Source organism: Cebus imitator, unplaced genomic scaffold (genome assembly GCF_001604975.1).
Source record: "Cebus imitator isolate Cc_AM_T3 unplaced genomic scaffold, Cebus_imitator-1.0 Scaffold257, whole genome shotgun sequence".
Taxonomy (NCBI): Eukaryota; Metazoa; Chordata; class Mammalia; order Primates; family Cebidae; genus Cebus; species Cebus imitator.
This window is the reverse complement of record NW_016107572.1, coordinates 2145651-2159687: the sequence shown is the minus strand read 5'-3', so window position 1 is coordinate 2159687 and position 14037 is coordinate 2145651. Positions and strand designations below refer to the sequence as shown.

The following is a 14037-nucleotide window of genomic DNA, read 5'->3' as shown; positions in this document are numbered from 1 at the left end:
ACTGTAGGGATTGTTACAGTAGGGATTGTTACAGTGGGGATTGTTACAGTAGGGATTGTTACAGTAGGGATTGTAACTGTGTCGTAACTGCTTGTTTATTTTTATCCCAGCCAGACACCAAGCTCCACAACGCAGGAGCTTGCTCACAGTTCTCTCTCTGGGGCTGAGCACTTTTCAACAGAGATTGCTGGCTGTATGTTGCTTGTTCAATAAATGCAGGAAAGAGCTATGGGGTGTGGATCCTGCCCGCAGCAGGCTCTCTGCTCAGCTCTGCAGCCTCAGCTGCCGTGGCTGTCCCATCTATACCAAAAGGAGGCAGTGGGGAGGGACTCTGCCTCTGGAGGGTGACCAGCTGGACTCCACGGTGCAGCTCCTACAGGCAGGAGGGAGCACTCCACACCCCACAGCTACACGCACTGTCTCCTGCTCAATTGACTCATCTCCATGGAAGACAAGATAATATGGAATATAAGGGCATGTTGTAAAGTTCTAGAAAAGGACATTCTTATTTATGAGGGACCTGAATATCTTAAATTAATGCCTACCACATATAGGATGCTAACTAGGGCTACATGCAGTGGCTCACACCTGCAATCCCAGCACTTTGGGAGGCAGAGGTGGGAGGATTGTTTGAGGCCAGGAGTTCGAGACCAGCCTGGGAAATGTAGCAAGATTCCTGTCTCTACACACAAACACACACACACACCCCGCATGGTTGCACGATCTGAAAGCCCTAGCTACTTGGGAGGTTAGGTTGACAGACACTGCTATTTACTCCAGCCTGAGTGACAAAATGAGACCCTGCCTCCGAAAAAAAAGCTAACTATATGGCAGGCCCTCTTCCAAGGGTTTTGCATATATTAATTTATTTAATCCTGTTAACAATTAAAAAAGGTATCATCATCCTCACTTTGCAAAAATGACACAGAGAGGGCCTGGTGCATTGGCTCATGCCTGTAATCTCAGTACTTTGGGAGGCCAAGGAGGGTGGATCACGTGAGCTCAGGAGTTCAAGACCAGCCTGGCCAACATGGTGAAACCCCATCTCTACTGAAAATACAAAAAAATTAGCCGAGCATGATGGCACACGTGTAATTCCAGCTACTTGGGAAACTGAGGCAGGAGAATCGCTTGAACTGAGAAGGCAGAGATTGCAGCGAGCCAAGTTCACACCACAGCACTCCAGCCTGGGCAACAAGATTGAAAAACTCCTCCTCCTCAAAAAAAAAAAAAAAAAAAAAAAAAAAAAAAAAAAAAAAAAAAAAAAGACAGAACAAAGGTAACTTGCCTAAAGCCACACGGCTTGTAAGAGAGCCAAGGTGGGAGTCAAACCCAGGCAGTTTAGCATCAAATTCCACGTCCTTGACTGTGCACCATTCGGCAAATCTATGCTGTCCCTCCTGGCCTAACTAACAGATACACGTGTAAACACAGGCTCTGAGAAACTTTCCTATTAGGTCTTCATCCTATGGAAAAGTTCGGGCATTTTCCTTTGCAACATATAAGATGCTGTAATTTATCAGAATGCACAAAATCCTACCTCTGCACCCCCTTCACTTGAAGTAATAGGTGGGTTTCCCCTTATAGGGCTGCCAGGCTGCTCAGATAAAGCCTAAAGGGAATAAACTGGCAGGATGCGGGCTGAGGTGGGAGGGAGGAGAAGGGGGCAGGTACAGAGAAGACAGACGCCCCTCGGCAGGACTCCCTGACAGAGACAGTGCACCCCTAGGAGCAAGTGGGCCCCCTTCTGTCACCTGGGGGCACTGGCCAGGGACAGTGTCTGCCAGACCCCTGTCTTCTCCCTGACAGTTCCCTGCAGACATGGGGACCAGCTGCTGGATAAGGGGTTCTGCCAGACGGACAGGTTGTGGCTGGCAGGAGGGGTAGACACAAAGCCCCATGCTGGGGCTGTGGAGACTGAGGGACCCCTCCATCTGGGGGGCCCAGAGCTCAGCTGGAGGGAAAAGGGTGGGCCCCAGTTCCAGTCCGTCTTCAGAATGGGGAGGAGCTCCCTGGCCTGAGGAACTCCGGCCGAGCTGCCTCTCCTGGCTGCTTACGGCAGTAGGGTGCCCGAATCCCGTTCCCCTGTGTCCATGTTGAGTGATGGTCAGGCAGTTCACATAACCCTCTGAAGTCTCTGCTCCTCCCTCTGTCTAATGGGAAAGTCATTCCCACTCCTAGGGTTGCTGTGAGGTGTGAATGTCACGGTGGAAGGACCTAGCGCGGGCAGGAAGGGACGCTGCCATTTGATTCTGTCAGATGCTGGCTAGTGATGGGGTCAGACCTGTCAGACAGGAAAAAGCCAAATTTCGGGGTTCCCAGGAACTTTAGGGGCTGCGGGGTGGCAGCAACAGGCAGCCCACACCCCTCAGCACCAGGCCTCGTCCTTCTAAAGGCCCTGCCAGCTCTCACCAACTGGCATGGCTGTAGAGGCCTGTTCCTGCCCCAAACCACTAGAGGAGGCACTGCCAACCCAAGGCTGACCTTAACGCCAGCTCCTATTTTACAAAGTCTTGCCTCCACGCTTCTGGCATCTGGTCCCTAGTACCATGTGACCCCAAGCCTTGGGCTGACAGTTCACAGTGCCAAACTCACCACAGGGCATCCTCCGGCCACTTTACTGATGAGGTCACCGAGAGGGAAGTTCTCATAGCTGATAAGTGGCAGAGCTGGGATATGCCCTCAAGCCTTCTAATTCCATTGCTGCTTTCCCCCATGGCACACAACTGTGTCTCTCAATGGAACTTAAAGCCCAGTTGAGGAAACCAAAGCACAGGAGCATTTTTAAAAGAAATTGGCCACAAATACAAGGGACAAGCGACGATTTTGGTATGGAGTGTCTGCTGAAAACGCTATGGTATCACATACCTTGGTAAGACAGACACTGGAGTTTGAAAGATTCGGTGGAGGCAGACTTTATGGGTGTTGCTTTAAAGTCAAATGAAAATTAGCCAGGCATGGCAGTGTGTGCCTGCCGTCCCAGCTACGTGGGAGGCCGAGGTGCGAGGATCCCTTGAGCCTGGGAGATCGAGGCTGCAGTGAGGCGTGGTTGCACCACTACACTCCTGCCCCGCCAACAGAGTGAGACCCTACATCAAAAAATAAATAAAAATAAGCCAGGCGCGGTGGGTCATGCCTATAATCCCAGCACTTTGGGAGGCAGAGTCAGGTGGATCACAAGGTCAGGAGATCGAGACCATCCTGGCCAACGTGGTGAAACCCTCTCTCTACTAAAAATACCAAAATTAGCTGGGTGTGTGGTGCGCGCCTGTAGTCCCAGCTACTCGGGAAGCTGAGGCAGGAGAATCCTTGAACCCGGGAGGTGGGGGTTGCAGTGGGCCGAGATCGCGCTACTGCACTCCAGCCTGGAGTTACAGGGATTGTAACTGTGTTGTAACTGCTTGTTTATTTTTGTCCCAGAACAACAGAGCGAGACTCCGTCTCAAAAAATAAATAAATAAATAAAAATTAAAAATTAAAGTCAAATGAAGAAAGAGGAGATTCCATGGTGGACAGAAGGGAAACAAAGACCCAGAGAAGGAAAAACCCCACGTACCTCACATCACTAAGTCCACGAGAAGAGCCCGGAAGAGACCCCAGGCTCCCTCAAGCAAGCTTTGGAAAGGCTGCGCTGAAACGCTCAGCGTGCAGCAGAGTGAGGCCCTGGACTCGCAGAGCACCCATTCCCATTTCCACTTGTGTGCTCTTCTAAAAATGTTTCTGCCCTTTGGTTTCCTCAGCTGCAGAACAATAAGGGCTGTAACATATATTGAGCCTGATGCATTAATCATTTTGCCTTTCCTATCCCATGCGATCACTGGGACACATAAAATAGATAAAGCTATTAATCCCATTTGATGATGAAAAGACAGAGGTTCAGAAAGGCTGAGTGAATTAGTTGCAGTCACTCGGCCCTGAGATGGTGAAGCCAGGTGTCTAGCAGGAGCCTGGCCACTATTCTTCAGCCTCTTACTTCTTGTATTCTTGTGAGGCTCACATGACAATCCACCCCTACCCTCCGATCCCCACTCAGCCTCCACTAATCTGGCCTGAAACCCTTTGCACACCCTGCCAAGCACCAGCCCAACCACACGCAACTCAACAACTCCCCCTTGCCCAGGCCACGCGCTCTCAGGCTTCCACGACAGTGTCCCTGCACCCAACGAACTCCTCCTTGGGTCTCAGCCTGACAGTGCCTCTCTCAAGTGTTCTCTGATCCCCCCAGTAAACTTAGTTACTGCTTCCTTAGTGCTCCTGGAGCACCTGCTAACTCTCACTATGGCATTTATGACACTGCATCCTAATTAGGAGTAGCAGTTTGTTTTTTCCAAGCATCCTGTGAGTTTCTCAAGGGCAGACACTGAATCTTTATCAACTTTGTATTCCTGGCAAGGAAAAAATGGAAGGAAGAGAAAAAGGAAGGCAGGAAGGGAGGAGAGAGGGAGGAAAGGTGGACAAATGCAAGAGACTGCTACATAGAACATAGTGCACTGTATCATTTGAAACTGCCAATATTCTGCACCTTCTTGTCTGTAAAACGGTAAATTATATTTTACTTAGTGTAATGAGGGTGGGTTTCCCCACTAGCCAGACCCGCCCAAATACCCCCACTCACCCTCTGTTAGTCCCTGTCTTTTGTTTTGGGACAATTTACATGTGTCTTGACCACACAAAATGCTTAGGATGGGAGCTTACCAAGGTGGGCACCCTATGGGGTAGTTCTTGGGCAGTGTAGACTGAAATTGATGGGGGCTTTCTGTACCTCTTCTCATGGAGACCACCTTGAGAGGTCCACCTCTGAGTCCCCTCTGAGCGGGGAGGTGAAGGCTGACTCAGCGATGATGTGGAGTCTGCAGGTGGGGGCCCAGCCACCCCAGCACCAGCCACCATCAGAGCTTGACTGCCTCTCCAGGAAGACCTCTCTTGCCTCTCACAGCACCCCAAGTCTGATCCTCTTGTCTTGGGGTCAGACCTCCTTCAAGGCCTGGTCCCTGTCTCTTCTTTCCCCTTTTCTAGCCCAAGGGACCCTCACTGCTGGGGGGTGAGAGACACTGAGAATTCCCCAGAGCTCTTCCTGCCTCATCACTGGACGGTGGGAGAAAAGGGCCTCTTCTTCTACGATCTTTTTAATTTTGGTTATGACTTAAAGTCTTTGCTCCACCCAGTCCTGGCCTGCCGTTTGGATCCTCTGAGTTTGGAAGTTAAAGAGAAAAAAACAGCCTTTTTCTACTTCTCCGCGTCCTCACTAGATCCTAATTCCCAAATTCTCCTTAAGGCAAACGGTGTCCTCTGTCTACTGACACAAGAGTCAATACTAGGGTCGCAGGGCGGACACAGGAATTGTTTCACCTCAGGCCAACGTGACTATCTTGGCCAAAAAGGCCTTTGAAGTGCTCCTAAAACCACCCATGAGATTCAGCATGCACACTGCCTGGAGTGCTGGCACTCACAGCCGTCCCTGCAAACCCTCAGTCTGGTTGCATTTCTGGAGAGCTGGCACTTTAGAGGTTGACCTCTCCCCCCATGCTGCCTCCAAGCCCTCTCCTCTTCCCCTCGATTTTTAAAGTGTTAAATGTATATTTGCTGGCAATTAGCTCTGCAGGGTCTGGCTGAGGCAACTATCTATTAAAATCCAAGAAAATGACACATCCTGGGGACTGAGCATCAACGGCTCCCAGGGCAGGGCAGGGTGGTGGTGGAGATTTGCTGACTTCATCAGGGGCAGGGGCGTACATGGGTGGCATCTGACAAAGGAGGGAAATGTCTCCTCTGGGGTTTGGCTAGGACTGCTCAGAGCCTCCTCCTCATCCCCAGGGGTGGGAAGGGGTCCCATCTCCTGTCTCTCCTCTTCCCTTGTCCCCAGGCCTGAGGCTTCATCTCTGTTTTTCTCTTCTCTGACGTCCCCAGCTTGGCCTCTTGCCAGCCTCTCTCCAGTGTCCCCTCTCCTGTTTGTTTGTTTTTGTTTTGAGATGGAGTCTTGCTCTGTCGCCCAGGCTGGAGTGCAGTGGCGCAATCTCGGCTCACTGCAACCTCTGCCTCCTGGGTTCCAGCAATTCTCCTGCCTCAGCCTCCTGTGTAGCTGGGATTACAAGCACATGCCACCATGCCTGGCTAATTTTTATATTTTTAGTAGAGACAGGGTTTTGCCATGTTGGCCAGGCTGGTCTCGAACTCCTGACCTCAGGTGATTCGCCCACCTCGGCCTCCCAAAGTGCCAGGATTACACGCTTGAGCCACCATGCCCAGCCCCTCTCCTATTTTATGCCACCTTTCTGTCTGTGTTTCTCGACTTCCCTGCCACTAGCACCTTCTTGGGAGGTGGGACCTTCGATGAGGCCATAGGCCATGTGGTCTCAGGGAAAGGTAGCCAGGACTTTAACTGGCTGTCCCCATGACCCAGAAGAAGTCACCACCCACTCCGCACCTCTGTTTGAACAAAGAAGTCGGGACAAGTTATTTTTCAACAGCTCTATTGAGGTATTTAATATTATTAATGTATAATAATCTGCACATATTCAAAGTGTGTAATTTGATTAGTCGGACAAATGTATTGGCACACACCCAGGGAAGCATGACCACCAACAGGACAATGAGTATACCAGGTGCAGTGGCTCATGCCTGTGATCCCAGCACCTTGGGAGGCCGAGGCTGACAGACTACTTGAGCGAAGTTCAAGACCAGCCTGGGCAACATGGTGAAACCGCCTCTACAAATACACAAAAATTAGTCAGGCGTGGTGGTGCGGTGCGCACCTGTGGTCCCAGCTACTGCGGAGGCCAAGGTGGGAGGATCCCTTGGGCCCGGGGAGCTCGAGGCTGCAGTGAGCCATGATTGCACCACTGTACTCCAGCCTGGGCAACAGAGCAAGGCCTTATCTCAAAAATAATAATAATAATAAAGAATAAATAGAATAAATATACCCACCACCTCAAATTGTTTCTCATGCCCTCTTACCCTTCCCAGATCCATCCCCTTGCCAGGCAACCACTGATGTGCTTTCTGACACTACAGTTTACATTTCTAGAACTTGTGTATCAATGGAATTGCACAGCCTGTGCTCTTTTTGGTCTGGCTTCTTTCACTGAGCATAATTAATTTGGGGATTCATCCACATTGTATCATTTATCGATAGTTCATTCATTCTTGTTACTAAATAGTATTCCACCATATGATATACTACAGATTCCTAATCCATTCCCCTGTTGATGGACATTTATGGGGTTTCCAGTTTTGGCCTATGACAAAGCTGCCGGTGTCCTTCGTGCACATGTAGACACGTGAAGCTGACAACTTCTTAGGGGGCTGTGCTCACTTCTTAGGGGGCTGCGCTCACTTTCTTGGCAGCTCAGCAGCTGCCAAGACCAGATTCATCCTTTTTCTTCCCTGTAAGTCAGTGGAGGATGAAACCGGCAGCAGCATGCTTGAGTTTGAACCCTGCCCACCACGTGCGGTGCGACCTTGTGTGCCTCTTGGTGTCCTGGTTTTATGTTCCTACCTCCCTGGGTTGTGTGAGCATTCCATGACTGTATGGATCAGAAGCATTTAGTGCAATGCCCAGCACGAGGTTCAGAAATAGTAGCTGTTTCTTATTTGCAGGCACCTCTGAGAAGATCTACACAATCCAGAATGGGCTTCCTCCAGAATCTCCGAGCATTTCACAGAGGAGTAGCTGGGTCCCAAAGCCAAGGTGACTTGAGTAGGGCTGAGCTCTGATTTGGGAGTGAATGCAGACATGTCCTGATACCCAACTATTTCCTAGTTGGGTGATAAGCAGAGAGGAAGTTGGAATTTTCCAATTATTTCTCAGAGTGTCTCCTGGAGAACCCTGAGAAGTAGCTCAGCACAGCCAACCAGAAAGACTATGAGACCCCCAATGGTTCATACAAAACCATACGCATTTAGTGAGTTCGCAGGGCTCAGCAACCTGGAAACCCCGCAAAATCACGGTCAAACCAGGAGGGTAAAGAGATGGGGTAGGGAGGATGTCTACCCCACCCCCCCGCCCCACAGTGCTCCAAGTAGCCCAAAAGGGGGCTTCTGTGTGTCTTGGGCAAGCAGGTCGATCTCTGGAAGGCACTTATGCCCTCTGGCATCTTTACAAACCAGGCCTCTGAACTGTGGCTCTGCCCCTTATCAACTGTGTCAGGGTAAGCCAGGCTTGCCATGGCAACACACAACTTGTAAGTTCAGTAATTTAACACAGTAAAAGTTTATTTCTCATTTACACTCTATGAACAACATAGGTGTGAGGGTGCCAGAGTCCTAAAGCTTCCGCTAGAGATGAAGCCCATCAGTTCTGCCATGTTTTATTGGTTAAAGTCGGTCACATGTCCACAGCTAGCATCAAAGAAGAATGAGGACATGCAATCCTACCTTGTGCCAGAAGGCAGAGAGCTGGAAATATTTGGAGACAGCACTAATGACCACTACACTAGCCAAGTGACCTTTGAGCTCATTTCCTCCTCTGCAAAATGGGGACGAGAACAGTATTTGCCTCAGAGATTGTTGTGAGGATTAAAAGAGAAAAGTTATGTAACACCCTTGGCACAGTGTGGCACACGGGTGAGGTTGAGGCCCGGGATATTTGTGTACAATGAGGAACCAGCATGCCAAGCCTTCCTCTTCCCCTGCAAACACTGACCCTGGATCCCGAGGCCCCGTCGCTGAGTGGTGAGCAGAGGATGGATAATTTTCCGCAAATCTGTCTTCTCTCACCCTAGGATCTGACAGTGACCACCTAGGTCAGGCAAAACTTCATTGCCATAAAATGTCCCCCCACCCCCAGCCTCATTCACAATCATCTGAGACTTCCTATCCCTCACGTGACTGCTTTATGACAAATCTGCCCTTCTGTCCAGTTAGAGGATAGGAGTCCACTGAAGAAGCGTTACAGAATCCGAGGTAAATGTGAAGGAAATTAACATCTATTTTTTGCTGAGCACTATGCTGGATGCTTGACCCACGTTACCTCATTTAAACCTCATAATAGTCCTGTAATAAAGAGAATGTGATGATCTTCATTTTGAGGTGTGGGAGCTGTTGCTTGGAGTAGTTACACACCAGCCCAGGGTTACATAGCTAGTCAGTGGCAGAGCTAGGATTTGAACACAAACTCCGTGACTCAGAAGACCACATCTTAGCTTCTGGGCTGTCTTTTCCTATTTCATTCAGACTTTTTTCTTTTCTTTTCTTTTTTTGAGACAGAGTCTTGCTCTGCCCCCAGGTTGGAGTACAGTGGTGCAATCTCAGCTCACTGAAATCTCCACCTCCCGGATTCAAGCGATCATCGTGCCTCATCCTCCCCGGTACCTGGGATTACAGGCATGTGCCACTACATGTGGCCAATTTTTGTATTTATCAGTAGAGATGATGTTTTCCCACGTTGGCCAGGTTGGTCTTGAACTCCTGGCCTCAAATGATCCACCCACCTCCGCCTCCCAAAGTGTTGAGATTACAGGCGTGAGCCTCTGCGCCTGGTCCAGACTAACTTTTATCCAGGCCATAAACTCACCAACAGCCCAATCACAGATGTTTAGCCTTTGGGTTCTATTGTGTTGTTGTGGAAACTGCCCTGCTTCCGAAGCACCGGGACCAGGCTTTCAGTCACTGCTCACTCCCTACCTTACTGCGCAACTTTGGACAAGTCCTTTTACCTTTCTGGGCCTCAGTTTCTTCACTGAAAATAAAGGGGCTGGACTAACTTTCTTAGGTTCTTTCCATATCTAGGATCTGGTAACATTGAGAATTCCCCACATCTCTTCCTGCCTTTAGCCCTAATACTGTATTAGAAAGCATCACAAAGTAGAAAGGTAGATAAAGATCCCATATTTGAAGTTGTACAGAGCATTAATTAGACTCTCATTATTATTCGAAACTAAAAATAGTTTGTTTGAAGATTGATGGCGCGTTTGTAATCCGTAGCAGTTTTCTCCCTTCCTTGCTATTTATAACAAACTCTGGTTTCCTCTGTAACTAAGTCTGTCTCCTCCTATAAAAGAGGAAGTCAGGCTGAGCCTGCTCCTCAGCTAAGGTCTCCTGAGTCTGCAGCCCAGGGGAGCCTCTCTAGAGTTCTGAGCTCCTGTTGCTGGGCGGAACTGGGCTGAGTCTCCAGGTGGGCACTGGAAGTGGCTGGGCCATATGCTAGCAGGATGGGCTATGCCTGTTCTCGCATGGAACCATGCATAGCTGCTGGGGTGTGGCTCGGTGTTAGGGCTGGAGGTCCAGAACGCTGTATCTTCCTTCCATTCCTAGAACTTTTGCTTAATGCTCCGAGAGTTTTTGCAAATGCCAAATGCCCAGTGCTAACCCTGAAGAAGACAAAAGGAAACAGGGCTCAAGTTCAGGCCACTTTGGGAGACATTTTTAGGGTCTGTAAGTATCTCTTGGGTTTTTAATTTGTTCTGATATGGAGGTTGTTGAGAGCTGGGTGTCCTGGGAGATCTGGGCATCCCAGATGGCTGCCCCAAGTTGCTGCCGGAGTATTTTAACTACAGTAGCGTGGGAGCTTCCTGCCTCAGAGAGGGCTCCCCACACCTCCCCCAGGTTTCCATCTGCCCAGACGCCCACAGCTCCTGTCAAGAGAAATGATGGAAGCCCCGAGATGCGTGGGGGGAGGGCCTCAGCTCAGGACAAGAGCCGGGCTCAAACCCTAGCCCAGTCAGCGGACTCTCGGGGCCAGCTCATCGTGGGGTGTGTGTGTCTGTTTCTGTGAGGCAGTGAGGAACACATTGGGGGTGGGGGAGATACGCACATGGGCCACTAATCCTGAGAAACTTTGGGTTTGGGGAAGGTGAGAAGAAAGAAGAAAAGGGGATAGAGGTGGTGGGAGAGAGGGGGATGGGAAAAAGCCAAAGAGAAGACGCAGTGGCTGTGCTGAAGCTGGACAGTGACAGAAAAGGGCAAGGCTTATCCTAGACATCCTCTGACCCATCTAACCTAAATCCCCCCACGCTGTGGGTTAAGCCTCTTTCCCACCTTGGCCCCCATCTGGCCTCTGAGTAGCAGAGCCCAGGAGTCAGGTCTGGACACTGGCTGCCCTGGTGGCCCAGAAGGGAGCTACTTCCAAACAGCCAAAGTCCTGAGGCATTTCCTGCCCATGTGCCTCCCTGCTTCCCCTGACTTGACACCCAGTGGCCTGGAGGGATGCAGAGGGGGCGGGCAGCGGCTCTGGAGGCATTTCCCAGCAGTAGAAGTGTGAGTCAGAGGGTCACCCATTGTCGGAAGTCAGAGGGGACCTCCTGCAGGCAGGAAACCAGAGTTGGGTCCCAGAAAGGTCCAGAAATGATTTGGCGGGAAAGTAGCTCTTCAGAATGCTACCATCTGGGAGGGTTGAACCCGGAGCCCACTGGGCCTGCAGGAAAAGCCTGAGCCAGCCCAGCTCCCTTCTGCCTGGGCAGTTACTTGGAGGTCATCTGGGAAGTCTGGAAGCAGATACACAAGTTCAAATCCAGACTCTGTTGCTTATATGCTGGAACGCATATATGTGAGGCTCAGTTTCCCCATCTGCAAAATTTAAAAAGAATAAAAAGGCCCAGCTCACAAGGTTACAGGAATAAAATGAGAATATGTGCATAAAGTACCTCATGTAGGGGTCCATATGTGTTAGTCTCCTCTTCACGTCTTATTTTGGTTGGAAGATGGGGAGGAATTGTCCAGGATCTGACTGCAACATTCTGCTAGCCTCTGGCTCCAGGAGAGATGATCCCCTGGCCCTAGGGAGAGCTTCCTCTACATTCAAATGCTAATAAATGGTAATGAAAGGTCCAGGATCCCACTAAGACCTCCTCTCCAGCCCCCACCCAGGGGCACTGCTGGTGGTGCTCCTCCCATTTGCCACCAGGATGAAAAGGATACCTTGATTGGCTCTTGAAATTTGCCACCGAAATTATCTGTTTCTGATTTGACCTTAATAGGTCAAGCCAAACAGGAATCCAAGCTACTAGATGGAGCAGTGTGGGGTGGGGGGTGTGGGGTGGGGGGTGGGGGTTGGGGGGTTGGGGGGAGGAGTGAAGGAGGGAAGGGAGGAAGATGGCAGCAACAGATGCATCCTCAGACCCCAGTTCACACCCTTGCCAAAATCTCTGACAGGGTTTCATCATCGGAGGGTGATGTAAGAGGCTTGGAGTCAGGCTCCCCTTCCTCCCCTCCCCCAGAGATCCCCATGCACATCTGGAGCTGCAGCTGGGTCCTCCTCTTGGGCCCTTTCCAGGGGAGGGAGCTGGGTGAAGTGAGGGCAGCTGGTGAGGGGCCCTGTGAATGGCTGCAATGTTGGGAGGCAGGGGGCAGGGAAGAGGCATCTGGGCTCAGAGGGAGGTGGACTGGGAAGGGAACTGTGGCTTTGCAGCACTGGTCTCCTCCATCCAGGCCCAGTGCTGAAGTCTCCATGGTCCTCCTTGTCCTTTATACCCATTTCTGCAGGCAGCTGCCCTCCATCTTCCCTTCCCCACCCACTTCACCGCCCAGCCTCTCCACCCAGGTGCTTGGAACTGAGTGCCCCCTTTGTTCCCTCCTCTCCCCCAGGGCAGCTCAGGCCTCCCACACTGACCCTCTGGCCCCACTGCCACAACAAGCAGAGTGTGAGCTGGGTCCAGTGGGGTCATCTGTGGGTCATAAAGGTCAATGGGACAGTCGTCTAGCAGTAGGGAGGGGCTAGTCTTGTGCTAGGAGCCTGGCCAGGAATCAACTAAAACAAGAGCTTTAAAATGCTGCAGGGTGGAGGTGGGGGGAATTTTAGTTAGGGGCTAGCAAGAACTCCCTTCAAGAAGGGTTGGCACATTTACTGGAATAAATGCAGAAGGGAAGCTTTCCTGGCTCTTTCGAACTATAAACCGTCAGTCGCTGTGGGATGCCGGGGAGACCAGGGTTCTTACCATGCTTCCCCACGAACTCGCTCTGCGACCTTGGGTAGTTCCCCTCTTTGAGTCTCAGCTTCCTCATTTATGAAATGAGAGTCCCATTGAAGCCGAGGTTCTGCTACTCCAGGAGCTTAGGTTCTAACGTGGACTGCGTCCCGCGCCCCCACCCCCATCCTCCAATCCCGCCCCCTGCCCCCAGCCCCCAGCCACCCCGTGGCCGCGAGCCAAGAGGTCCCTTTAAAGGCGCGAGTCCCGCCCCCGCTGCTCATTCGGGCCTTCGATTGGCGGCTCCCGGGTGGGGCGGGGCCCGGCGCGGGCTCGGGGCGGGCTCGGGGCCGGGTCGGCCCCCGCCCCCTTTGTTCGCGCTGCGGCGGGAGGTGGCGGCCGGGTGGGAGGTGTGTGCGCGTGTGCCGCGCCGTAGGGAGCGGCGGGTCGCGCCGCCGGCTGTCAGCTAGCTCCGTGCCGCCGCCCGATGGCGCGAGGAGGCGCGCGGGCCCAGCCCCGGGAGGCCGGCCGCGGGTGAGCCCCCCGGCCTGCCGCCCGCGAGCATGTCACCTCCAGCCGCCGCCGCAGCCGCCGCCAGCCGCGCCCCCGCCTCCCGCAGCCGCAGCCGCTGCCTCGGGCATTGGCCCCCAGACCCCCGCCTCTGATCCACGCCCAGACCCTAACGCCAGAGGGCCATGGCCGGCCAGGGGGACTGCTGCGTCAAGGTGGCCGTCAGGTAGGACCCGCGGCGGGGAAGGGGGCGCGCGGAGGGGGCTCGGGCTTTGTCTCGCGTGGGATTTGGGCGGGGGGCCGGGCGCCGATCGGGCTGAAGCCCGCACTCCCAGAGGAGGGGCCGGCGTGGGACCGGCTGCAGGGCGCCGCGCGCTGGCCGGGCCGCCGCAGGGGAGCGGCGACCCCGCGGACTACTAGAAGGTGGCTTTGTTTGGGTGGTAATTTTGGGCCCCTCTTGGGAGCCCTTAATGATCAGAAAATCGAATAAACAAGGAAATCCGGTATTTCACACCCAGCCCTGGCCCAGGCCAGAGCGTCTGTGCGTTTCCTCTTCGCCTCCCCACGAGGCTGCTGTCTCATACGGGGCTACCGGAGGGAGGAAATTTCCCCCTCATCCACGCGAGTCAGCTAGTTCTGTGCTCTTGGTCCAGTTAGCAAAGGCAGCACACCCGCCCTGGGAGCCAGA

At 52.4% G+C, this 14037-nt stretch overlaps 1 protein-coding gene and 1 long non-coding RNA gene across 5 annotated transcripts in view; one reads left to right on the top strand and one right to left on the bottom strand.

Moving 5' to 3' along the window:
• Positions 1-8185: 8185 nt before the first annotated feature.
• On the bottom strand, positions 8186-12991 carry LOC119467061. The gene is made up of 2 exons (XR_005195588.1): positions 12870-12991; positions 8186-11502 (listed from the first exon to the last, which is right to left on the bottom strand). It is a non-coding gene; the product is annotated as an uncharacterized LOC119467061 (long non-coding RNA).
• A 239-nt stretch (positions 12992-13230) lies between these two features.
• The window catches only part of KIF21B (kinesin family member 21B), a 54761-nt gene continuing 53954 nt past the window's right edge, over positions 13231-14037 (top strand). For all 4 annotated transcript variants that reach the window (XM_017499406.2, XM_017499404.2, XM_017499405.2 and 1 more), the window contains exon 1: positions 13231-13575. In XM_017499406.2, coding sequence (XP_017354895.1) covers positions 13535-13575 — 41 coding nt within the window. In that variant the 5' untranslated portion in view covers positions 13231-13534. The remainder of the gene's footprint in view (positions 13576-14037) is intronic.